The sequence below is a fragment of the Macaca mulatta genome, chromosome 11 (genome assembly GCF_049350105.2).
Source record: "Macaca mulatta isolate MMU2019108-1 chromosome 11, T2T-MMU8v2.0, whole genome shotgun sequence".
Taxonomy (NCBI): Eukaryota; Metazoa; Chordata; class Mammalia; order Primates; family Cercopithecidae; genus Macaca; species Macaca mulatta.
The window spans coordinates 62,858,996-62,881,720 of NC_133416.1; the positions used below are offsets into that span (position 1 = coordinate 62,858,996).

General features: G+C 51.9%; 4 protein-coding genes and 1 long non-coding RNA gene across 8 annotated transcripts; 4 read left to right on the forward strand and 1 right to left on the reverse strand.

Annotated features, from left to right (window-relative positions):
- The first annotated feature begins 92 nt into the window (after positions 1-92).
- LOC144332930 (uncharacterized) lies at positions 93-5,702 on the forward strand. The gene is made up of 2 exons (XR_013401153.1): positions 93-1,807; positions 5,529-5,702. It is a non-coding gene; the product is annotated as an uncharacterized LOC144332930 (long non-coding RNA).
- A 1,718-nt stretch (positions 5,703-7,420) lies between these two features.
- Positions 7,421-11,085, forward strand: BLOC1S1 (biogenesis of lysosomal organelles complex 1 subunit 1). 2 transcript variants are annotated; one of them, XM_015151916.3, is made up of 4 exons: positions 7,421-7,584; positions 8,326-8,398; positions 10,475-10,607; positions 10,883-11,085. In XM_015151916.3, the coding sequence occupies exons 1-4, from the start codon at positions 7,440-7,442 to the stop codon at positions 10,991-10,993; spliced, it is 462 nt and encodes a 153-aa protein (XP_015007402.3). In that variant the 5' UTR covers positions 7,421-7,439; the 3' UTR covers positions 10,994-11,085. The 2 variants fall into 2 exon arrangements, with proteins under 2 accessions (XP_015007402.3, XP_077810589.1); XM_077954463.1 differs by having other exon boundaries at positions 11,039-11,085.
- RDH5 (retinol dehydrogenase 5) lies at positions 11,039-16,081 on the forward strand. Of its 3 annotated transcripts, none has more exons than XM_001110917.5 (5): positions 11,134-11,901; positions 12,488-12,834; positions 13,032-13,290; positions 15,265-15,428; positions 15,701-16,081. In XM_001110917.5, exons 2-5 carry the CDS (start codon positions 12,525-12,527, stop codon positions 15,922-15,924), a joined length of 957 nt encoding a protein of 318 aa, XP_001110917.1. In that variant the 5' UTR covers positions 11,134-11,901; positions 12,488-12,524; the 3' UTR covers positions 15,925-16,081. The 3 variants fall into 3 exon arrangements, with proteins under 3 accessions (XP_077810587.1, XP_001110917.1, XP_015007401.1); XM_015151915.3 differs by having other exon boundaries at positions 12,493-12,834; XM_077954461.1 differs by having other exon boundaries at positions 11,039-12,834.
- Positions 16,082-17,154: 1,073 nt separating this feature from the next.
- On the reverse strand, positions 17,155-20,658 carry CD63 (CD63 molecule). Its single transcript, NM_001266295.1, is given in 8 exon segments — positions 17,155-17,311; positions 17,498-17,581; positions 17,807-17,947; positions 18,330-18,425; positions 18,520-18,594; positions 18,786-18,974; positions 19,910-19,986; positions 20,586-20,658. Coding segments are annotated over 7 exon segments (717 nt in total). The 5' UTR covers positions 19,976-19,986; positions 20,586-20,658; the 3' UTR covers positions 17,155-17,245.
- Positions 19,974-22,467, forward strand: LOC144332662 (uncharacterized). The gene is made up of 3 exons (XM_077953096.1): positions 19,974-20,117; positions 20,240-20,989; positions 21,289-22,467. Exons 1-2 carry the CDS (start codon positions 19,974-19,976, stop codon positions 20,930-20,932), a joined length of 837 nt encoding a protein of 278 aa, XP_077809222.1. The 3' UTR covers positions 20,933-20,989; positions 21,289-22,467.
- Positions 22,468-22,725: the final 258 nt, after the last annotated feature.

Consider the following 22,725-nt stretch of genomic DNA (forward strand, 5'->3'; position numbering starts at 1 on the left):
AAGGGATGGAATGAAGGGAGAAAAGAAAACGACTGGGGATGATTACAGGAAGAGGAAATTAAGCAGTGGGGACAGGAGGGGGTGTCAAAGAATGCAAAGATGAAAGAGACTGGACCCGAGAGGCAGAGGGATGTAAAGGGTGTCCCCAGCTACCAGACCCTTCCCAGGACTGCACATTTCGCATCCATGAAAGGGGATGGGAGGGGGCAGAGTCGTGGGCTGGCTCAGGAGGACCTGGGTGGGGCTGAGATGGGATCTCCACAGGGACCCAATGGCCTGTCCCTCTTCCTCTCCCTTTCCCTCAGGCCGGGACAGAGGCAAGGGGGTGGTGGGACACTTTCCAACTCTCTGCTATTTATTACTCCGATAAAGAAATGGGGCCAGGAGGAGAGACAGGAAATAATTTGGCATAATGGGAACCTCGATTGCTCCCACTTCCCCTTCCTACTCCTCTTGCTTACTGGTGTTGGTCTTGTGAATATACATCTGTCCATCTTCCCTTCTCTTTCTCACTATCTGATTTTGTCTCATCCCAAATTCTATTTTGTCATCATTCTTGTCTCTGTCACACTTGGAATCTTTCTCAGAGTATTTCTCAATGTTTCTAATATTGTCTCTGCCCCTCAAACACTATCATATTCTTATGATTCTCTCTTCTCCTTCCCTTTCTGAAAAGTTCCAGTATGTGTCCTACCTCCTTCCTCTTCCTGTGTTCTGTTTGTCTCTCCTACTTCATTGTTCAGGATTGTATTTCTTTGAAAAAAAAAAAAAAAAAAACACTGGATTCTCACTCTGCTGGCCCTGGGACAGTCTTTCCCTTGGATAAGTTAACAGACATTTGGAAATCTGGCCCTCTGTTTTCCAATACTACACCTGTAGATATCCCCTCCAGAGCACTAACACATCTCTAAACAGGTACTATAAGGAAATACATATGCTGTCAGCAGGGCTGGCACCAGGATTCTACTTTCACCACGCCCTCCCCATTCTTTTTAATATCTCAGAGCCCCAGACAGTAGAGAAGAGCTGACATGGGAATGCAGAATTGCAAAATCAGGATAGAAAGGGGACTACTGACTCCCTGCCCAGGCCTCCCCGACCCCAGCTCAAAATGCCTTTAGAGCCCAAGCTGCCTCCTATCGGCACCTGCAGCTTCTGCCTGCCTCCATTCCCACTCCACTGGCTTCTGTGATCGAGGGCTGAAATCAGATGCCAAGAATCTGCTTCTGACCTCCTCTGTCCAAATATTTGAGAAGTCACCTCACCACCACAGGAGGAAAGATCAGGAAAGAAGAGAGAGAGAGGCCACCCAAAATTAGCCTGGCTATAAATAGAGGGTCAAGGGAGGGAGGGGAACACACAAGAGCACGCTAGACCAGCCTAGTAAATTTAGACATGTAGATTTCTCTCAAGGAGAAATGAGACCAGAATATTGGAGTGGAAGATAATATTGTAGGTGAAGAGGGAAATTAAGAAACTAGAGGGGGCCGGGCACGGTGGCTCATGCCTGTAATCCCAGCACTTTGGGAGGCCGAAGCAGGTGAATCACCTGAGATCAGAAGTTCAAGACCAGCCTGGCCAACATGGTGAAACCCTGTCTCTACTAAAAATACAAAAATTAGCCGGTGTGGTGGTGGATGCCTGTAATCCCAGCTACTCTGGAGACTGAGGCACAAGAATCACTTGAACCCGGGAGGTGGAGGTTGCAGTGAGCTGAGATGGCACCACTGCACTCCAGCCTGGGTGACGGAGACTCCATCACCGAAAAAAAGAAAGAAAAAGAAACTAGAAGGATCCAGAGAATGGGGTAAGCTCAATACTAAAATAAACTGTTAGAGAACTTCTTGTATTTCAGTCAAGAACTTAGGAATTAGTTAAATTAAAAACTAATGCTGAGCTGGGCACAGTGGCTTATGCCTGTAATCCCAGCACTTTGAGAGGCCAAGGCATGAGGATCACTTGAGCCCAGGAGTTGGAGACCAGCCTGGGCAACATAGGGAGACCCCCATCTCTACAAAAAATACAAAAATTAGTCAAATCTGTGGTCCAAGCTACTCAGGAGGCTAGGTGGGACCATCGCTTGAGCCCAGGAGGTCAAGGCTGCAGTAAGCCGTGATCTTGCCACTGCACTCCAGCCTGGGCGGTAGAGAGAGACCCTGTCTCCAAACAAAAAAATGCTGAAACTGTATTATTCCACTCGCATATCATTCTCAAAATGACAAAACTATAGAGATGAAGAGCAGATTACTGGTTGCCAGGGGACAAGGAGGGAGGGGATGGGGACAAATACAAAGGAATAGCACAAGGGGGTTCCTTTGTGGTAATGGGTTTTGTATCTTGATTATGGTGGTGATTATCCAAATCTATACATGATTTAAAACTGCACAGAACTACAAACAAACAAATAAATGCATGTAAAAAATGGTGAAAACTGAGTAAGGCCTGCAGGCCAGTTAACAATACTGTACCAATATCAACTTTTTGGTTTTGATTTTGTGCTATAGTTATATAAGATGTCATCATTAGGGGAAATTGAGTGAAGGTACACAAGATTTCATGTGCTATTTTTGCAACTTCCTCTGTAATTATTTCAAAATAATTTCCAAGCCAGACATGGTGGTTCACACCTGTAATCCCAGCACTTTGGGAGGGAGGGAGGCGGACCACTTGAGGTCAGGAGTTTGAGACCAGCCTGGCTAATATGACAAAAATCCATCTCTATTAAAAATACAAAAATCAGGCTGGACACAGTGGCTCACACCTGTAATCCCAGCACTTTGGGAGGCCGAGGTGGGAGGATCACGAAGTCAGGAGATCAAGACCATCCTGGCTAACATGGTGAAACCCCGTCTTTACTAAAAATACGAAAAATTAGCCAGGCGTGGTGGTGGGCACCTGTAGTCCCAGCTACTCGGGAGCCTGAGGCAGGAGAATGGTGTGAACCCGGGAGGCAGAGCTTGCAGTGAGCAGAGATCGTGGCACCGCACTCCAGCCTGGGCAACAGAGCGAGACTCCATCTCAAAAAAAAAAAAAAAACAAAAATCAACCAGGCATGGTGGCACACGCCTGTAATCCCAGCTACTCAGGAGGCTGAGGCACAAGAATCGCTTGAACCCACAAGGCGGAGGCTGCAGTGAGCAGAGATAGCACCACCGCACTCCAGCCTGGGGGACAGAGTGAGACTTTGTCTCCAAAAAAAAAAAAAATTAAAATTTTTTGTGCTTCTAAGGATACCATTAACAAAGTAAAATGATAATCCATGGAATTGATTATCCACTCCACTCCATGGAATAGATTAATCCACTGTACTTCAACCTGGGCAACAGAGTGAGACTCTGTCTCAAAAAAAAAAAGAAAAGAAAAGAAAAGAAAAAGAAATGTGGCTAGTATGACTGAGAAACTAAATTTTTAAAATAAATTTAATTTAATTTAAAAATGAAAGATTAATATTTTTTATTAAAATTTCCAGAATTTTGGAAGTTGAGAAATGCCCAGATCCAGCCAAGATTTTAGCCCTTTAGCTCCTGTATGAGTGGAAGCTGAGGTTTTCTCTAGCTCCTTCCCTTGTTAACATCTTCTTCCCTTCCATTTGAGATCAGTATTTTTCAACTCCCTCAAATCACACTTTTTGCACCTGTTGTCTCTAGCTTACAAGCAAACACTTCCAGAACACACACTTCAGGGCTACCTTCTCCCTCCACCTCATCTGGCAACAGAGGCTTGGAGCTTATGTCCCAGGGTCAGGCTTTTCCATCCCAACACGCACACCGTGAGGACTTTTCACTTCACTTGCCTCTCCAGCACTAGAATCCTTCTGCCTGCCTCTGAATTCTGGTTGTAGTCAAAGCTTGAACTATGGGAGTGGCTGGGAGGAAAAGAACATAAATGTGATGAGGGAATTCAGTGGGGAAACAGCTTGACTGCTCCGGTCTTTGAGGGTCCAAAAGAAACCCTTACACTTGAGAAGGACTAGGAGGTCACTCACCAAAGGGAGCCATTTAGACTGTCTTGAGGGCCCCTTTTCTTTGAGCACTGGCTTCAGGCCAACATTTGGAACTTAGCCACACCACCACCAACCCCCTCTCTTGAAGCCCAGCCAGATTTCCCAGTATGTGAAGCCTTCTCTACTCACTCTGTGTCCTCCCTCAGTCCTCATCCAACCCCTAACAACTCAGCAGCTTCCAGCCCTCTTTGGCCCAGCCAGTCAGTTTGGAGCTTGCTAATTAAAGCTAACTCTGAAAGAGACCTCAAAAAAAAAGGGAAATGAGTGATGAGTGTGGAGTTGCATTCATTCAGTCTAAGGGAAAATAATCTGAGTAGGAAATTGTTAAGGAGAGGTGAGCAGAAAGTGACTTCAAATTTCAAGAGTCATCCTCCAGATAGATATGTATGTGAATTGTGTCCATCTCTACCAAGGACAAGTGAAGCTGAGCTTCAACCACAGCAGAAACTAAGGTTAAATAGTGGATAATAAAGGCCCAGAAAAAGAACAGATGGAGGATAACCCTAGAAAGATCAGATGGGGACGCTAGATACAGATACCCCATGTCCTCTGCTCAGCTCTAGGGCAAAGGAACAGCCAGTGTGCGGGAGAGGAGGGAGAGGTTAATGTCTGCAGAATCCTGGCAGTCTCTATACCGATTGTGAAAATGTCAGGCAGTTGTGCCAAGAAGGGTGAGGGTAATACAGGATGGGCCTGACACTCTCCCTGAGTCAGCCTAATCTTAACATTTAGACTCACCCTTGAGAGCCCCCCAACACCAACCCCCCACATTAGCCCTCACCCTCTGTTTCACTTATCCCATGTCACCATTATCTTGACACTTCCAACCCATGTCCTTCTCTCCCAGGCCTCACAGCTCTGGAGGTGAGGCACCAGGCATTTCCAATCTGCCTCTATTTTGCTTGCTCACTGCAGTTGGAAGCTGGAGCCAGAGAGGGGGAAGGACTGGGCCAGGCTGCCCTGTGATGTTCTCACTCTTCCCGCTTCTATTGATTAGCCCTTCTCTGGAGCAGAGCCTCTTCCCAAACACTCCTCCCCTGCCAGGATTCCCTACAGCTCATGCCCAGCAAGCTAGAGGGGTGTAATGATTAGAGATAAGGAGATTCCCAGAAAAGTGCTCTGGGTCTACCCTCCTGGGGTCTCAACTATGGTGTATGCAGTATACAGTGGTAATACTCAGGCTCTGGAGTCAGATAGCCTGGATTTGTATCCTAGCTCTACCACAAATGAACTCTATTACTTAACTGCCTTGTACCTCAGATTCTTCATCTGCAAATTTGGGATACTCATAATAATATTTCACAGAACTGTTCTAGGGATGAAATGAATTAATGCATGGGAAGTGCTTGACCTGTGATGAGTCCTCAGGAAATGTTTAAAAAGAAGGCACAGTACACATATAATTTAGATGCATACACACAGTATCTCACGTTTTTATTAGAATTTTTATTTTGGCACTTAAAATGTTTTGCTTTATCTACCACTTAAGCATTTCATGTGCTTCTCCTCACTAATCCTTTGACAGCTGCACATCTCCCAGGATTTGGAATGCTATTCTGCAAACAGCTGAATGAATCATTCATTGATCAGTAATTCTCAAATCTTACTCAGAAAATTCAAGAATGTTTTCTTCTAACTCAATCAGCACCCATTTCTCCCCCCCGCCCCCGGCAAGTAAATATAATGAAGTCAACTTCAACTATGCCAATGAATCACAAAATGAGAGAATGTCAAAGTTGGAAATAGTTTTAGATATGGTTTAGCCCAGTGAGTCTCAACCCCGAATACACATTAGAATCACCAGAACAGCTTTTAAAATATACTGATGAGGCCTGGCGCGGTGGCTCACACCTGTAATCCCAGCACTTTGGGAGGCCGAGGCAGGCGGATTACCTGAGGTCAGGAGTTCAAGACCAGTCTGACCAACGTGATGAAACCCCGTCTCTACTAAAAATACAAAAATTAGCCAGGCGTGGTGGCACGCGCCTGTAATCCCAGCTACTCAGGAGGCTGAGGCAGGAGAATTGCTTGAACCCGGGAGGCGGAGGTTGCAGTCAGCTGAGATCATGCCACTGCACTCTAGCCTAGGGGACAGAGCAAGACTCTGTCTAAATAATAATAATTATTATTATTATATACACACACACACACACACACACACACACACACACACAGATGTTTGGTCTCCACTCCTTAGATTCTATTTAATTAGTCTGGAATCAAGGCTTTTTTTTTTTTTTTTTTTTTTGAGACAGAGTCCCACTCTGTCACCCAGGCTGGAGTGCAGTGGTGTGATCTCCGCTCACTGAAACCTCCGCCTCCCAGGTTTAAGCGATTCTCTTGCCTCAGCCTCCTGAGTAGCTGGGATTACAGGCGCGCGTCACCACGCCCGGCTAATTTTTGTATTTTTGTATCTTTAGCAGAGACAGGGTTTCACCGTGTTGTTCAGCCTGGTCTGGAACTCCTGACCTCGTGATCCGCCCGCCTCGGCCTCCCAAAGTGCTGGGATTACAGGCGTGAACCACCGCGCCCGGCTAATCAAGGCATTTTTATAAGCCTTGTGATTTTTGTGATTCTAATGTTTAGATTCTAATGCTTAGCTAGGATTGAGAACCACCGATTTAATTCAATCCCTTCTCCTAGTTTTACTAAAGAGAAAACTAGAACCCAGAGTGGTAAGCAACTTGCCCAAAGTCACCCAACATGTTAGTGCAAAGTGCACCGAGAGAGATTGTACCAGTAGCAAGAATAGGCTGATGATGTTTATATTTGTTCTCGTTGGAGTTAATCCCGGAAGCATTTCTTTTTAGTTCACAGAGGCCTTATATAAATTACTTTTTACTTTGGCACAGCACTTAAGCTTCTGCTAAGACTGAAATGGGTTCGCATTCCTGACCACAAAAGGACAGAGATGAAATTCGACATTCACACTGCCCGCCAAGTTAGCCAAGCTCCCTAGGAGGCTGTCTGAAGTGCCTAAAATGCTTCCCTACAATGATCACCCAGAGTTGAGAGACTTCAATGGGGTAGTGAGAAGAAAGAGGGTTGGGAGAGACAGGAAAGCATTCTCTCCCTGAGGGAAGGAACTGGGAATCAACTGAGAACCAGCTAGCACTGCCAGGAGGTAAGGAGAGGGAAGGAGAATAATTTAAATGAGCCCAGGGAGCTTCTGCTCCCTCAACAACCAAACGGTGATAGACGGCCTGGCACCACCAGCCCTCGAAGCCTGAGAGCCACAGAAAATGTTAAAAACTGGCTTGGCAATATGAGTATTAAAAAATACTTCTTCCAACACTCACCAAAAAGTAAGCTCCCAATAAAGAAAAGAGTTCACCTGCCCTCCGCAACCCTCTACCTCCCTTCCCCGCCAAGATCTTCACCCAATGTCTCAAAAGAGGGCGGTTCCCAACCTCACGTGACACAGCGGTCACGTGACATGGCCCCGGGGAGCCGAGGTGAGCTTTCCAGCTTCCGGAGCCGGAGGGGGCCCGGCGTACCCAGCCCCCAGCCCGACTTGACCATGCTGTCCCGCCTCCTAAAAGAACACCAGGCCAAGCAGAATGAACGAAAGGAGCTACAGGGTGAGCCAAATATCCTGTCGGCAGTTTTCTTTCCGGCCGCGGCCTAGCTTCAGCCCGGAGCCTGGATCTCGAGTGACTACCCATATCCAGGGAAGGACGCTAGCTAGCGGGCAACGGGCATGGGGGAGAGGGAATTTCAGGGCGGATTTTTTTTTTGAAACTCCTTTCCCTTGCCAACTGGCTCTGGTCCCTTGGGCAATACTCCGGTCCCCTCGGCAACGCCCCTAACCCCCGACCTGCCGCTCCTCAGCCCCGCCCGTGCCCCGGAGCGCCCTGCCTCTTGGCCCTGGGAGCCTCTCGTCCTGGCGGTAGGAAGGAGTGACTCTGTAGGGAGGAGGGTGTGAGGAACCCTCCAGAGATGGGCTTCTTGGAGGCCTGAAACCCCCGGAACGGAGGTGGGGCACTTGTTTCCTGAGTCCGGGCTGGAAATCTCGGAGTTACCAATTCTTCGGCCAAGATAGTGGAGAAAGAGTGTCTGGGAGTCAGGAGTCCTGGGCGCTGCCGCTGACTTCCTGGCGTCCCTGAGTGAGTCCGTTTCCCTCCCAGGGTACCAGTTTCCTCATCTCTAAAATGAAGGAGGTTGCGCTATGTTTTTGCAAGGTCCTTTTCAGCTCCGGCATTCAGAGATTAGTTAAGAAATTTCGGCAACTAGCAAAATAGTAATGGGTGGGTAAGGAACCTTTAACACTACTCCTCAAAAACCCAAGTCTCCCCTCCAATTCCTTTTCCCCCTCTCCCCAGAGAAGAGGAGGCGAGAGGCTATCACTGCAGCGACCTGCCTGACAGAAGCTTTGGTGGATCACCTCAATGTGGGGTATGAACCTGTTTCTCATCAACACCAGTTTCCTCCTTCCCCAACCCGCCCAAGTTTAAGCACTGGCCAGTCTGGCCCTCAGACCGCTGTTGAAGGGGTGGGATGTTCCACTAATTCGCCTATCCTACCCCGCCCCTCCCAGCTCTACGTAGAGAAACTTGAGTCAACTCTGAGTCCTAGCACTGGGCAAGGGAGGAACAGCTGCAGTGGTTAGAGAAGCAGCCAGATTTCCTCTTCCCCACATTAACTTCCCTGGCATTACAACTTGATGCCATCTGCCCACCTCCCTTCACCCTTCCAAGTCCAGCTGTCATTTCAGCAGGAGGGAGAGCACCCTCCTTCATTACAGCTTACCACCCTCTCCTTGCCTCCCACCCTCTGGCAAGCCTGGGGAGCAGCTGGCAGGAAAGAGATGGCACAGCTGGTGGTGGTGAGAGTAGAACCTGTTCCAGGAGCTATGGCAGAGCCAGGCTGGCTGTTACCTTCCTGCTGGGTCTCTGGGGACCACACCCTGCCCTAGCTCTAAATGAGAATGCCAGTAACAGCCAAAGACTTGGGAAAAAGCAAAGAACATTGTCTCTTGACCCTGAGTGACCCAGAAGCGTGCAGAGATGATGATTTGCTAGTCTGCCTGTTGGAAGAAAGGCAGTATGGTACCTTCCACCCCAGGTCAAGTAGAGCAGCTTGGTGTGAATCCAGAGACTGAGTCATCCAAGTGATCCATGCAGGGGCTGGGGTCATCTTCATTATTCATCATGGGGGAAGGTTGAGAAAAAGAAAGTTGTGGTTGGGGCCTCTGATCTTCCTTCGCTCCAGACACCTCTCTTTACTCAGTGTGAATATAGAAGCAGGTGGTCAATGGGGAAAACCAGGAGTTCAGGAACTCTCAGGGGAGTCTGTTTCAGTTCCTACCCCACCCTTGACAGTGACCCAGCTGTCTCTCCAAAAGAAGGGACAGGGTCTGCCCTCCCACATTGGCGCCTCCTGGGCTCTACTGTGCCCATCATTAGTGAGATTGGCCCCGGCTTCTCCCTCTTCTTTTCCTTTGCTAGAGGCCACCCCACTTTCAGCTTAGAGGGCAGCTAAGCCAAAGCCAGATTAGAAAGGGTTTTGTGTTGCTGCCCACAGCTCCCTCATTCCCAGGAAAGGAAAACAAAGGCTCAGTCTATCTTGGCCCCTGTCAGGTGTCCTGCCCACTCCCTCAGCCCCCACCAACCCCTTCCCCGCTCCAGCCCGCACACATTCCAGTGGGTAGGGGCACCGGATGTGGAATCTCCTGGCTGACTAGAGCTTTGGGGTGGGAAGTGAAAAATTCAGCAGCCAATAAAGGAGAACAATTATTGCGGGGGTGGAGGAGGGCAAAAAACATTGGCAGAAGGTTGGGGACACCAACCCCATGGTAGTAATGGTAACCACAGCCCGTACCTTGATTGAAAAGAAAAACTAGTGTCTAAGGCAGAAGGGAGGGAGCGTGTGTGTGTGTGTGTGTGTGTGTGTGTGTGTGTGTGTGTGTGTGTTCCTTGATCTGTGTGGGCGAAGGCTTGGGAGAGCAACTGAGAGCTGAGGAGAAACCCCTGGGATATCCTCTTTTGACCCAGGGTTTCTGGGGAGGGGTTTGCGCTCCCATCCTACCCCAGCTTCAGGGAGGGGCCCAATTTCCCTCTCCAACTTCTTGCATAGATCCCTGGGCTTCCAATCACTGCCAGATGTGTCCCTCCTGCTGGATTTTCCCGGTTTTTCCATGCCCCTTTTTCCCTCCCAGCTTTTTCCTCAGGGATATCACCCCAGGTTTTCCCTCCCTTCCCCCACTCAGCTGCAGGACCTCCTTTTTGGGGGTTGGAGCTGGTATGTTTCTAGTCAGCTCCGAGCTTGGCTCTCCTGGGAATCCTGGGAGTGAGAGGAAGGAGCTGGGTTTATTTGCATGTACTGGTAGTCATTTGCATCACATCCAAAAATGGCCAAAATTATGAGCCCTGATTCTTGGCTGAACTCCCACTGCTGCAATGGAATATGAGTCCTGGAGACCACCCCCAACTAGCTGGGTGAGCTCATCTCCTCCCTCCTCCAACCCCCCAGTGTGGCCCAGGCCTACATGAACCAGAGAAAGCTGGACCATGAGGTGAAGACCCTACAGGTCCAGGCTGCCCAATTTGCCAAGCAGACAGGCCAGTGGATCGGAATGGTGGAGAACTTCAACCAGGCACTCAAGGTGGGCCATACTCCCTACCTCACCACCCCAATCCTGGGTCCCCATTGGCTGCCTCAAGTCAGGTTACCTCTGGTTTAGGTCAAGGAGGAAGTAGGGTGGTCCCAGAAACCCCATCTATAGCCCCAGTGTCAGAAAAGGTAGAGAGAGAAAGAAAAGCAGTTGGTGGGTCCAAGTAAAGCCTTTTCCAGGAGATGAATAAAATGTATTCCCCAGACTGGAAGCCATACTCTACCCATTCTGATTCCTGGGCTCCCACCTCCTCTCCCCCTTCCCAGGAAATTGGGGATGTGGAGAACTGGGCTCGGAGCATCGAGCTGGACATGCGCACCATTGCCACTGCTCTGGAATATGTCTACAAAGGGCAACTGCAATCTGCCCCTTCCTAGCCCCTGTTCCCTCCCCCGACCCCATCCCTCCTACCTCACCCACAGGGGGAAGGAAGGAGTCTGACAAGCCTTGAATAAAACACAAGCCTCCATTTCTCTGTGGTGTGTTTCGAAGAGCTACTACCTCCTGTGTTGGGGGTGGGAGTGGAAGGTTCAAAGGTGGTTTCCCTGAGGGACAGGTATCTTTTGGGTAGAGGGTGGAACTAGCTTCCTCTTACTGTCCCAACTCTCTTCTCCTCCATGGCATTTGTGCAGGTGTCTGTTACGCAAGCAGAGGGTGGGAGTTCCCATCCCTCCTGTGAGAAGGTCCTAGCAGCCCTGCCCCAAGCTTCCTAATTCAGGACTTATTTCCTACAGAAGAGAAACAAGGCAAGGTACAGGCCTGGTCCCCAGCTCTGGCTCTCTGCCTCTCCACATGCTCATGGCCTCTCCCAGGCTAACACTAAGCAGTGTCATGAGTCTGAGCCAGGTGGGAGATTAATTCCTGGGGGCGCTTCAGGGCTGAGAAGGGGGAGGAATGACAGGTCCAGTAACCGTTACCAACAGAGCAGTGCAGCTGCCATCCTTGACAGCTCCCTCCTCCTCGGAGACCATGACATAGATGGTCAGGAACCCAGGCTGAGAAAGACAGCCAAGGGGTGGGGGGAGCCTAGGCAAATCTGGCCTCTGCCAAGTCCTGGCTTCAGCCAGGCAAGCTCCAGCCTCCCTGGCTCCTCCTCCTTCCCAGCCCTATCCCCACCCTGTCACACATACACTTAATACGCCTGGCATCTAAGTCCACCCACTCCAGACTTTGGCCTTAGCAGTAGCTAGTGTGGGAGGCTGGGAAGACTGGGAGGAGTCTCTTGAACAAAAGCAAAAGAATCAGCTTCGGGTGCTGTAGTACCTGCCAGCTTTCCCCCCAGGAGGTAAGTAGATACTGGGAGCTGGGGGAACTATGAGAAGACTAGCTAGATATTACATGTATTGCCAACTCAAAACTTTCAGCTTTTAACATGCTTCCTCACACATTGTCCCCTTTGATCCTCCACAACTCTGAGGTGGACCTGGTGGGTCTTAACCCCACTTGGTAGGTGAGAAAATAGGTTGAGAGAGACAGCGAGATGCTCAGCATCACACAGCAAATCTGAGGCCACCAGGACTAAATGCAGGGTTCTTGGCCTATACATCATTCCAAACACAAGACCCAGGTTGCATATAGAAGGTTCAGTGTCCCTGGTTTAGTAGGAGAGAAAGTGAGAGGCAAGCAAGGAGATGCCCCTGCGCCATACAGCAGGTCTGTACACAGGACCTGGCTCATGTGGCTTCAGTTAAATTAGCCACAAATACAGGGTCTGCCCACATCTTTGCTTTGCACAGATGAGCCATAGTTGGCCAATTATCTGCCAACCAGATAATTTCTCAATATGCTCACACCAGATGCTTCCAGCTAGGGAAGGTATTAGGGGAAAGGGCTTGAGGGCCGCAGTAAACTGGACAAGTTTTTCTGCCCAGCCTAGGCTGCCACCTGTAGGTCACTTGGGCTCCAGCTATGTGGCTGCCTCTGCTGCTGGGTGCCTTACTCTGGGCAGTGCTGTGGTTGCTCAGGGACCGGCAGAGCCTGCCCGCCAGCGATGCCTTTGTCTTCATCACCGGCTGTGACTCAGGCTTTGGGCGCCTTCTGGCACTGCAGCTGGACCAGAGAGGCTTCCGAGTCCTGGCCAGCTGCCTGACTCCCTCTGGGGCCGAGGACCTGCAGCGGGTGGCCTCCTCCCGCCTCCACACTACCCTGCTGGATATCACTGATCCCCAGAGCGTCCAGCAGGCAGCCAAGTGGGTGGAGACGCACGTTAAGGAAGCAGGTAAGTATGGTAGACCACTAGGAATATGGTGTGGGGTATCCTGATCCCCACAGTGACCCCAGGAGTCACCTGCAAGGGCTGTGGTAAGCTAAAGGGACTATTTGAGGAGGAGCAGTTGTTTTCAGATGCTCCCAGGAAGAAGAGGGGGCTGTGGGAGTGCCTTACCTACCCCCAGCATCCTTCTCATCTCCCCACAGGGCTTTTTGGTCTGGTGAATAATGCTGGTGTGGCTGGTATCATCGGACCCACACCATGGCTGACCCGGGATGATTTCCAGCGGGTGCTGAATGTGAACACAATGGGTCCCATCGGGGTCACCCTTGCCCTGCTGCCTCTGCTGCAGCAAGCCCGGGGCCGGGTGATCAACATCACCAGCGTCCTGGGTCGCCTGGCAGCCAATGGTGGGGGCTACTGTGTCTCCAAATTTGGCCTGGAGGCCTTCTCTGACAGTCTGAGGTGAGGGGTACAGGGCTCTGGGTTCCAGGACTAAGAGCAGCCCACTCAACAAACATGGGCCAGCAGAGATGGTTAAGATACAGCATATTGGAATAGTTAAGACAGTTTAAGGCTAGACTTCATGAATTCAAACCCCACCCTTATGTAAGCTTTGTGACCATAAGTAGATTACTTCTCTTTACCCATTTTTAACGCATTAGTTTTTTGTTTTTTTGTGATGGACTCTCGCTCTGTTGCCAGGCTGGAGTGCAGTGGCGCGATCTTGGCTCACCACAACCTCCGCCTCCCTGTTTCAAGCGATTCTCCTGCCTCAGCCTCCCAAGTAGGTGGGGCTACAGGCACGTGCCACCATGCCCGGCTAATTTTTGTATTTTTAGTAGAGATGGGGTTTCACTGTGTTGGCCAGGTTGGTCTCCAACTCCTGACCTCGTGATCTGCCCGCCTCGGCCTCCCAAAGTGCTGGGATTACGATGTGAGCCACCACGCCTGGCCTTGCCTCTCTCTCATCTTTAAATAATAAGGTTCAAAGTTCCATGGGAGCACAAAGGAGACATGATGAGGACAACAGGGGAGCAGGGCCTGAGTTCTTTTTGTTTGGTTTTTGTTTTTTTTTTGTTTGTTTGTTTGTTTGAGAGTTTTGCTCTTGTTGCCTAGGCTGGAGTGCAATGGCAAGATCTCAGCTCACTGCAACCCCTGCCTCTCAGGTTCATGCAATTGTCCTGCCTCAGCCTCCCAATTAGCTGGGATTACAGGCACCCGCCACCACTCCCAGCTAATTTTTTTGTATTTTTAGTAGAGATGGGGTTACACCATGTTGGCCAGGCTGGTTTCGAACTCCTGACCTCAAGTGATCTACCGGACCCAGCCTCCCAAAGTGCCGGGATTACAGGCGTGAGCCACCACACACAGCCCAAGGCCTGAGTTCTTAGCAGAAGTACAAGGCGCCTAAGCTTAGTCCACCTTCTAAGGAAGCCTGCCTTTGTCACCATCACTCAGCAAATAATCTGAATGTCTCCTTTTGTCCCTGTCTCTCAGCCTGAATTTTCCAGGCAGCATCATGGAACACAGGCTTTTTTTTTTAGTTTTGAGACAAGGCCTTGTTCTCACCCAGCATGGAGTGCAATGGTGCACTCACAGCCCACTGCAGCTTCAAACTCCTAGGCTCAAGCAGCTCAAGCGATACTTACGCCTCAGCCTCCTGAGTAGCTGAGACCACAGGCGTGTGCCAGCATGCCTGGCTAGTATTTTTTTTACAGATAGGGTCTTGCTGTGGTGACCAGACTTGTCTCAAACTCCCGGCCTCAAGCGATGCTTCCGCCTGGGCCTCCCAAAGTGTTGGGATTATAGGCATGAGCCACTGCATACTGGAACACATACTTTATACTTGGATTTTTTCTCCCCTCCCCTCCTGCTCCTTTCCTATACTTGGATTTCTACATCTATGCCAGAGCAATGGGATGTATCCCCACTTTCCCCATCAGCTTACCCTCCAGCAAATATGAGACTATACCCTTCAATATCCAGCACTCAGGGCTCAACCCTGTGTTTCAGGAACAAGGGAATGGGGTTCCCCTAGGTCAGGAATTGGCAAACTCAGTACTCAAGCCAGATCTGGCCAGCTGCCTACAAGCTAATAATGGTTTTTAGATTTTTAAATGGTTACATTGTAAACTGTTATATAAGTACCTGATAATATCATTAATTTTGTTTCTTGGCCTGTCACGCTTAAAATATTAACTCTCTGGCCCTTTAAGAAAAAAATGTGCTGACCCCTGCTCTAGATCAAAGAAAACAAACCACAAAAATACTTTCCTCCCTCTACCCCACTTGACCCTTGTCCCAGGGCAGTAGGTATCTCCGTCAAAACTCTTGTCCCTGGTCTGTGGTAACTTTCTCAGCTCCCCAACCCATGTCCCTCAAAGTCCCCTCCCTATAGAGCAAGAACCCAGCAACTTCCCTCTGCCCCCCTTCTAGGCGGGATGTGGCTCATTTTGGGATACGAGTCTCCATCGTGGAGCCTGGCTTCTTCCGAACCCCTGTGACCAACCTGGAGAGTCTGGAGAAAACCCTGCAGGCCTGCTGGGCACGGCTACCTCCTGCCACACAGGCCCACTATGGGGGGGCCTTCCTCACCAAGTGTGAGTAGCCAAGCCCACACAGGGCACATGAAGGGAAACAAGAGTACCAGAAAGGCCAGTCCTGCAGAAGCCTGCTGGGAGGTGGGTGGGGCACCCAGGGCAGGGTTGAGGGTCAGTGGGATGCCACAAGAGTGCCCAGGCCATGTGGAACCTGCCCACTCCCCACACTGAGGAGGGGACTGAGGGTGACAAGCCCAGGGCCCCAGAAGACAGTACCTAAGATGGGCTGGAGTGGGGAAGGGAAACTGATTGCAACCACCTATGGGGTGCAGACCTGAAAATGCAACAGCGCATCATGAACCTGATCTGTGACCCGGACCTAACCAAGGTGAGCCAATGCCTGGAGCATGCCCTGACTGCTCGACACCCCCGAACCCGCTACAGCCCAGGCTGGGATGCCAAGCTGCTCTGGCTGCCTGCCTCCTACCTGCCAGCCAGCCTGGTGGATGCTGTGCTCACCTGGATCCTTCCCAAGCCTGCCCAAGCGGTCTGTTGAATCCAGCCTTCCAGCAAGAGATTGTTTTTCAAGGGCAAGGACTTTTATTTCTGCCCCCACCCTGGTACTGCCTGGTGCCTGCCACAAAATAAGCACTAACAAAAGTGTATTGTTTAAAAAATAAAAAGGTGGGCAGAAATGAATGTGCCCAGTGGAAGGCTGACCCCATTTAAGTGCCAACTACTCCAAACCGACATGCTCACAGTCTGTGGCCTGTTCAGTGCCTGCAAAACAGCTAGCACCCACAGTGGGGCACCAAGGAACTGCCTCACATCTACAGCTGCACCTCGAGGAGTGGCCATCAGAGGGCACTTTGATACATTTCCCTTATTTTCTGAAGGGGAGTAAGGTTGCAGTTCAGTGTCTGTACTGGGAATGGTCTTTATAAATCTTGGGGGAGAAGAGCAGGTGATGAAGAGGGGTCGAGGCCACGCTGGGTGGCTTCCATGGAAGAAAAGGCAATGTTCACGTAAATTCTCCTGCTAAGGACACTGGCCACACAGGTGTCAAGGCAACTTAACCACACTTTGAAAGGAGCCGCCGGGCGCGGTGGCTCACGCCTGTAATCCCAACACTTTGGGAGGCCAAGGCGGGCAGATCACGAGGTCAGGAGGTCGAGACCATCCTGGCCAACACGGTGAAACCCCGTCTCTACTAAAAATACAAAAAATTAGCTAGGCGTGGTGGTGCGCGCCTGTAGTCCCAGCTACTGGGAGGCTGAGGCAGGAGAATGGCATGAACCCGGGAGGCAGAGCTTGCAGTGAGCCGAGATGCGCCACCACACTCCAGCCTGGGCGACAAAGCAAGAGTCCTCTCAAAAAAAAAAAAAAAAAGGAGCTGGATGCCTTGAGGATTGACCAGGAAGGGAGGTGCTGGGCCCTTAGCGGTGCACAGAAGGCCAGGAAGATGTCCAAGGCAGATGTGGGCTGGGCTCTCCCAGGTGGGACCTTTCTGGAGAGCTGCTTTGACTTACGCAGCAGATGGCTTCATGAATGTTCATAGTGAGCCTGGCAGCGTAAGACTAGGGGGCAGAAAGCACTACAGTCTCTGGATCCTCACTTCTCCCACTGCCTGTCCAACCAACACCTTCAGCAAAGTCCTCCTTTCCCAAACACCCCCCAGAATAGACCTTCTCGAAGTACACATGCAGTAAGGTCCCAGAGGACAGGCAACATGGGTAAGGAAAGGAAGGAATCAAGCATCACTCTAAGACAAACTCAGACCATTTCTCTTTTCGGTCTGAAAAAATAATCCGTTTAATTGAAAAACCTGGAGGATACTATCCACTCCCCCAGATGAGGAGGCTGAGGAGACCAGACCCCTACATCACCTCGTAGCCACTTCTGATACTCTTCACGAGGCAGCAGGCAAAGACAATTCCCAAAACCTAGAAGGAAAGATGGGGATGGGGATGGAGAGGAGTCAGAAGGGCCAGCTACCCAAGACCCATGCAAGAGACTCCAAACACACACTCCCAGGTCAGTACCTCCTGCTCAGCACCCTTCTCCCCTCGGCCCCTATCCTCCAGGCACCCTGGATTGAGTCCCAGCCCTCTCTCAGGGTTATCTCTTACCTCAACAAAAGCAATTCCAAGAGCTGCTGCAGCCACCACCAGCACATTTTTCCTCAGCCAGCCCCCAATCTTCTCCACACAGCCCTGAAGGGTGGCAGGCACAAACGATAAAAGCACCATCAGAAACTTCCCACCCCAATCCCCTCCCCTGGTCCATCAATCTCTTCCCTGCCCCGGTACCTTTCACCCCACCCTTACCATTTCCAGATCCCCTCCCCATCCCTGACGCTGTCCACCTCCATCCTGGGTCTCTTGCCTTCTAAAATATTTCCCAGGTTTTCCAAGTCCCATACACAGTTTCCTCCCTACCTCCTTATGGATCGCCTTCTCGTTGAAATTAATCCCACAGCCCACAGTGACATTAATGCAGCAGGAGTCAGGGACTCGGTTCTTCGACATGGAAGGGATTTTCTCCCAATCTGTGTAGTTAGCAGCCCCACAGCACTTAAACTGGGGTAGGGAAGAAATATGGAGAAGGGAGTTAAGTGAACCTTCACCATCAATATGGAGATGAGAATTGTTTTTTTTTTTTTTTTTTTTTTTTTTTTTTTTGAGACAGACTTGCTCTGTTGCCCAGACTGGAGTGTGGTGGCTTGATCTCGGCTCACTGCAACCTCTGCCTTCTGGGTTCAAGCGATTCTCCTGCCTCACCCTCCTGAGTAGCTGGGATTACAGGCACTCACCACCACACCTGGCTAATTTTTGTATTTTTAGTAGAGAAAGGGTTTTGGCCTCCAAAAGTGCTGAGATTACAGGTGTGAGCCACCACACCCAGCCTTGGAGATGAGAATTCTCTATTCCCATCACCCCTGCTCCCAGCAACCCCACTCACATCTGCCTGCATCCTGTCCAGGATCGAAGCAGTGTGGTTGTTTTTCGGGTAATTCTCCATCTGCTGCCGGAAGTTGTTATTAAACTCTGACATCACCTGAGGGTACGGAGGAGCACTGTTGCCGTCAGAATTCAAGCACCTGGGTCCCAGACCAGGCTGAGGCAGGCCCTTCCCATTATTCCCTGCTTACCTTATCTCTAAACACATAGCCAGCAATGGCTGCGGCCACCTCCACCAACATGATAAGAGACAGAAAGATGGCAAACTGCAGGAGCAAAGGACAGGAGTCAGGTTTGGAGTCTATGCATTACAGGGGCCCGTTCTGGCATAGCCGGTCCCTGGACACTCACAAAGGTCTTCCTCACCCACCCACCTCACCTCACCCACCTTCCTGAGCACCAACCAAGTTGCTCTGGCAGTCCCAGACCACCCATGTTAGTCCCGCCTCCCACTCACCGTGATCATAAGACAATAGTTCTCCTTGCAGGCCCCGCAGCAGCCCACAAAGGCCACGAGGAAGAGGAAGACACCCACTGCGATGATGACCACAGGCAACAGAGAGCCAGGGGTAGCCCCCTGGATTATGGTCTGACTCAGGACAAGCTGTGCCCCGACACCCACAGCAATCAGTCCCACTGCACAGGCCTAAGAGGAAAGCAGGTGAGGATTAGGCCTGATCCACAACACAGTGGTCCTCCATGGTGGAGGACAAGGGGTACACCTAGGACACAGACATGACCCCATCCGGAGGAGAGATTCTCACACCTCCAGGGAACTTCTTTGGCTGTAGGGAAGGGGGATGACCCATCCTTGCCTGCCCCCATCTCCCTTGATCCCCTCCCAGCTCTTCAATCAGGGACGTGACCAAATTCAAAGACCTCCCAGAAAGCCTTGACCCCAAGGCACGTATTTCTGACCTAGAATAATGCTTTCTACGGGCCTCCAGGACTCCCAGCTCAATTCTCTCCCAGAACTGCTCCCTCACTATCCTCCAGTGCACACCCCACGCGCATCAGCTGTGACTAAGGTTCCTCTGGCCAGTTAAGCCAGGAGAAGGGAAGAGGAAAAGGCGGCAAGAGTGATGTGCCCCTCCCTAGACAAACAGTAGCCTCTCAAGCCAGGAGCCCAGGACAGGAGCAAATTGAGGTGGGCAGAGCCCTTCCTCGCTCCCAAGCGCTGGGAGGACGGAAAGGGGGAGAGGGACTGGAGAGGGATGAGGGGGTTGGGGAGGAAGAGAGGGGAGAAGGGAGAGCGAAGGGAAGCCTCGTGGCGATAGCATCAGGCGGTTGGCTGGTTGCCCCACTGCCCCATATCACAAGTGGTTGGGTCACCAGACAGGAAGGGCCAGGAAGGAGGGATGGGGGTAGGGGTTGCTGCACACCCAGGATGGCCATTCTCGGTGGAAACAAGCCTCAGGTGTCCAGGAAAACTGGAGGAGGGAGTGGCCGCGCTGTCTTTCCCTGGCTTTCTTTCCACATCTGGTCTCCAGCTGCCTTAATTATTCCCTCAGCCCTCACCACTGTGGAGCCAGGTCTCCCCGCACCCTGCCGGCGCGCCCCCCAGGACCCCTCGCCACTCACGCAAAAGGCCAGCAGGAGGACGTAGAGCAAGAACTTCACACATTTCATTCCTCCTTCCACCGCCATGGCTGCCGGGCCTGGGGCAGAGAGGAGGGCGGGGGGATTAAAACCGGCCGAAGGGGGACCTCGGTTTCCGGGCTCCTGGCCGGCCCTCGAGGGCTTCCCTACACGGCCCCGATTCCCGGCCCCTCCCACCCGGAAACCCGCGGTCGGAACCACGTCTCCCAGCCCCCTCTCTACCCGCAGGAGAGGGGTGGGGGCGACCACCGCGAAGCCCGGACCCCGCCCCGCCGCCTCTGGGGCCCAGGATAGATCCGAGGGCGCCGGTAGGGGCTCGAGCCTGACGCCGACCCTCGGCCCTTCAGTCTCCAGGCGTCAAACACCCTCTCCCCACCCAACACCCAGCCCGGAGAAACGGTCTTCAGCCCAACCCCGACCCCTGCCCCAGTCGCTTTCCCCTGGGCTCTGACCTCCCGCCCACCAAAAAAAAAAAAGGTGCGGCCGGCACCCCCGCCACACCCTGCCCGGGCCCAGGGAAGTTCGAATCAAAGTTGCTCGAGGGCGGCTGGAGAGCGCCGGGCGAGTCTCCGCGGGCCTGGGGCGAGCCCTGGAGGAAGGGACCGCCGGTGGTCTCTCCCAGCCCGCGCCGAAGTCCGCCGGGGCCCCGCGGCCTCACCTGGGCTCCCCAAGGCTGCGCGCTCCTCTCCCGCCGCGGCTCCGGGGCTCTCTAGCTGCGCCCCCCGGCTCCCGCCCCGCCTGCCGCGCGGCCCCGCCCCGGGCTCCAGCCACGGTCCCCTCCCCCGCCCAGTGGCCGCCGGCCTCCCTCATGTGACGCGGGAACAGCTGCGGCCTGAGTCACTGGGCCCGGCGCGGGGTGGGCCGAGCCCCCCGCCCGGCCAGGGCCACGTGGCCCCTACCCGGAAGAAGGCGCCCACCCCCCGCAAACGGAGAGCCGAAAAGGCAAGACCTCGGGGCGCCTGGGGCCCCCCTCTCGCGCCCCGCCTCCGTGCCAACTCGGGGTAGGAGAGCAGGGCGGAGCGCAGCCTGGGTCACTCTGGTTTAGAGAAGCGGACGAGCTAGGTGAGAGTTATCCTGAGCGCCGGGGCGGAGAGCTGAGGCCCGGTGACAAGGTGGTCTGAGAGAGGTTTCCCCATCCTTCTCCAGTAGCCCAGCTCTCTCCTCTGGCTCCAACTCTGTGCAAGCCCCCTCCCCATCCGACTGTGCAGACAGCTGGGGACTGCCTGGGGTCGGGTGGGGCCAGAACCAACAGTTCCAGAAAGTCCCTGGCCTCACATACTGGGTGTCTCCCAACATTCTAGAGCATTCTAGAGTGGGGATTTCTGACCCCCCTATATTAGCATAGCTTCTCCATTTTCCAGGGTTCCTAGTCTGAGAAAAGGGGAGGAAGCCCTTCCCCGAAGCCACGCTACCCAGTCAATCAATCCACGTCCGCGTCGGGTCCCGCCCTCTGGGGGAGGATTGACAAGGTCTGCCCTCCCAACTCCCGGACAGCTCCTGCATCGTCTGTGATAGCGAGGGTTTGGGGGAAGACACGAAGGTAGAGGCTTACATCCTCTGGATTTCCTCGTCTTATCCCAGAAGACAAAGCCAGGTGAGGGCTGGAAGCGGGCTAGGGGGTCAAGCTGCCTCCCTCCCTTGTGTGCCAGGGGTGGTCTCCAGAAGGAGCTGATCTGAACAGGCCAGAAAGTGGGACCGGTCGTCACACCCCCACACCTCCAGCCTCGGACCCACTCCTTGGGCTCTTAGGGTCCTGCCTCAAGAACCACTTCCTGAGTCTTGGTGTATGTGTGTACACAAAGAAGGAAAGAAGTCTCTAGAGCAAAAGGAAGGAGATCCGGGCTGGGCTGAGAAGCATCTTCCAGGATCACGGCCTTCCTGTGGGACACACCAAGCCCATTCCGGACCTTGCTCTTCCTGACCATGGCGGGCAGGAGTGGAGGAGGAGTGGAGAGCTGAAGAAAGGAGTATTCGTCAGGTTCCTTATTGTGCTGCCACTAGATGCCAGGTATATGCTAGGCTTGGGGGCTGCAAGGAGAGGAAGACAGCGGCCCTGCCCTCTGCCAGCAGGCAGAACCAAATTCTGGCCACACTGAAGAAAGGCAGAAGCCTGCGGTGGCAGCTGGTTAAGTTCAGAGGGAGGGAAAGGGAGAGGAGAATGGATTTCACGGAGCAGGTGGATGTGCTCAAGGTGACCTTGGAGAATAAAGGGGAGAGCTCCAGGGACAGAGAAACAGTTGACTGTGAAAAAAAAAAGGAGCATTTTTTAAAGAACATGGCGGTTGGGTTTGACTGGCTCAAAGGACTTGGGGAGGATGTGGTGAGCTGGGTTGAAGGTGGTCTGAAGATCAAGATTGAGAGACTTTAGATACATAACAGCCAACTGCAATGTTTCGTCCTTCATTGAATGGTTGAACAAACCAGCTGTGAAAGACATTTTGGGACATACGAATATGGACTGAGAATTAGACATGAGAAAATTATTTTGTTAACTGTTTTCATGGTTCACAAAATGGTCATATGATTATGTGGAGAAGTTACTCTAGTTTTTCCTCTTTTTTTTTCTTTATTCTCATATCAACTAATGCATTTGTACAGGAAAGGGGTCCCCATCCAGACCACAAGAGAGGGTTCTTGGATCTCATGCAAGAAAGAATTCAGGGCAAGTCGCAGTGCAAAGTATAAGCAAGTTTATTAAGAAAGTAAAGTGGTGAAAGAACAGCTGCTCCATAGACAGAGTAGGATGTTCCTGAAAGTAAAGAGGAGGGGCCAGGTGCGGTGGCTTGCCACACCTGTAA

Excerpts from the sequence above, each read along its gene's own strand:
- BLOC1S1 (XM_015151916.3), top strand. The coding sequence starts at position 7,440 with ATGGCCCCGGGGAGCCGAGGTGAGCTTTCCAGCTTCCGGAGCCGGAGG. Across the intron at positions 7,585-8,325 it reads TGAACGAAAGGAGCTACAGG|AGAAGAGGAGGCGAGAGGCT; the intron begins GTGAGCCAAATA and ends CCCTCTCCCCAG. Across the intron at positions 8,399-10,474 it reads GTGGATCACCTCAATGTGGG|TGTGGCCCAGGCCTACATGA; the intron begins GTATGAACCTGT and ends CCAACCCCCCAG.
- RDH5 (XM_077954461.1), top strand. The coding sequence starts at position 12,525 with ATGTGGCTGCCTCTGCTGCTGGGTGCCTTACTCTGGGCAGTGCTGTGG. Across the intron at positions 12,835-13,031 it reads GACGCACGTTAAGGAAGCAG|GGCTTTTTGGTCTGGTGAAT; the intron begins GTAAGTATGGTA and ends ATCTCCCCACAG. Across the intron at positions 15,429-15,700 it reads GGGGGCCTTCCTCACCAAGT|ACCTGAAAATGCAACAGCGC; the intron begins GTGAGTAGCCAA and ends TATGGGGTGCAG.
- LOC144332662 (XM_077953096.1), top strand. The coding sequence starts at position 19,974 with ATGGCTGCCGGGCCTGGGGCAGAGAGGAGGGCGGGGGGATTAAAACCG. Across the intron at positions 20,118-20,239 it reads CTCCCACCCGGAAACCCGCG|GGGCTCGAGCCTGACGCCGA; the intron begins GTCGGAACCACG and ends GGGCGCCGGTAG.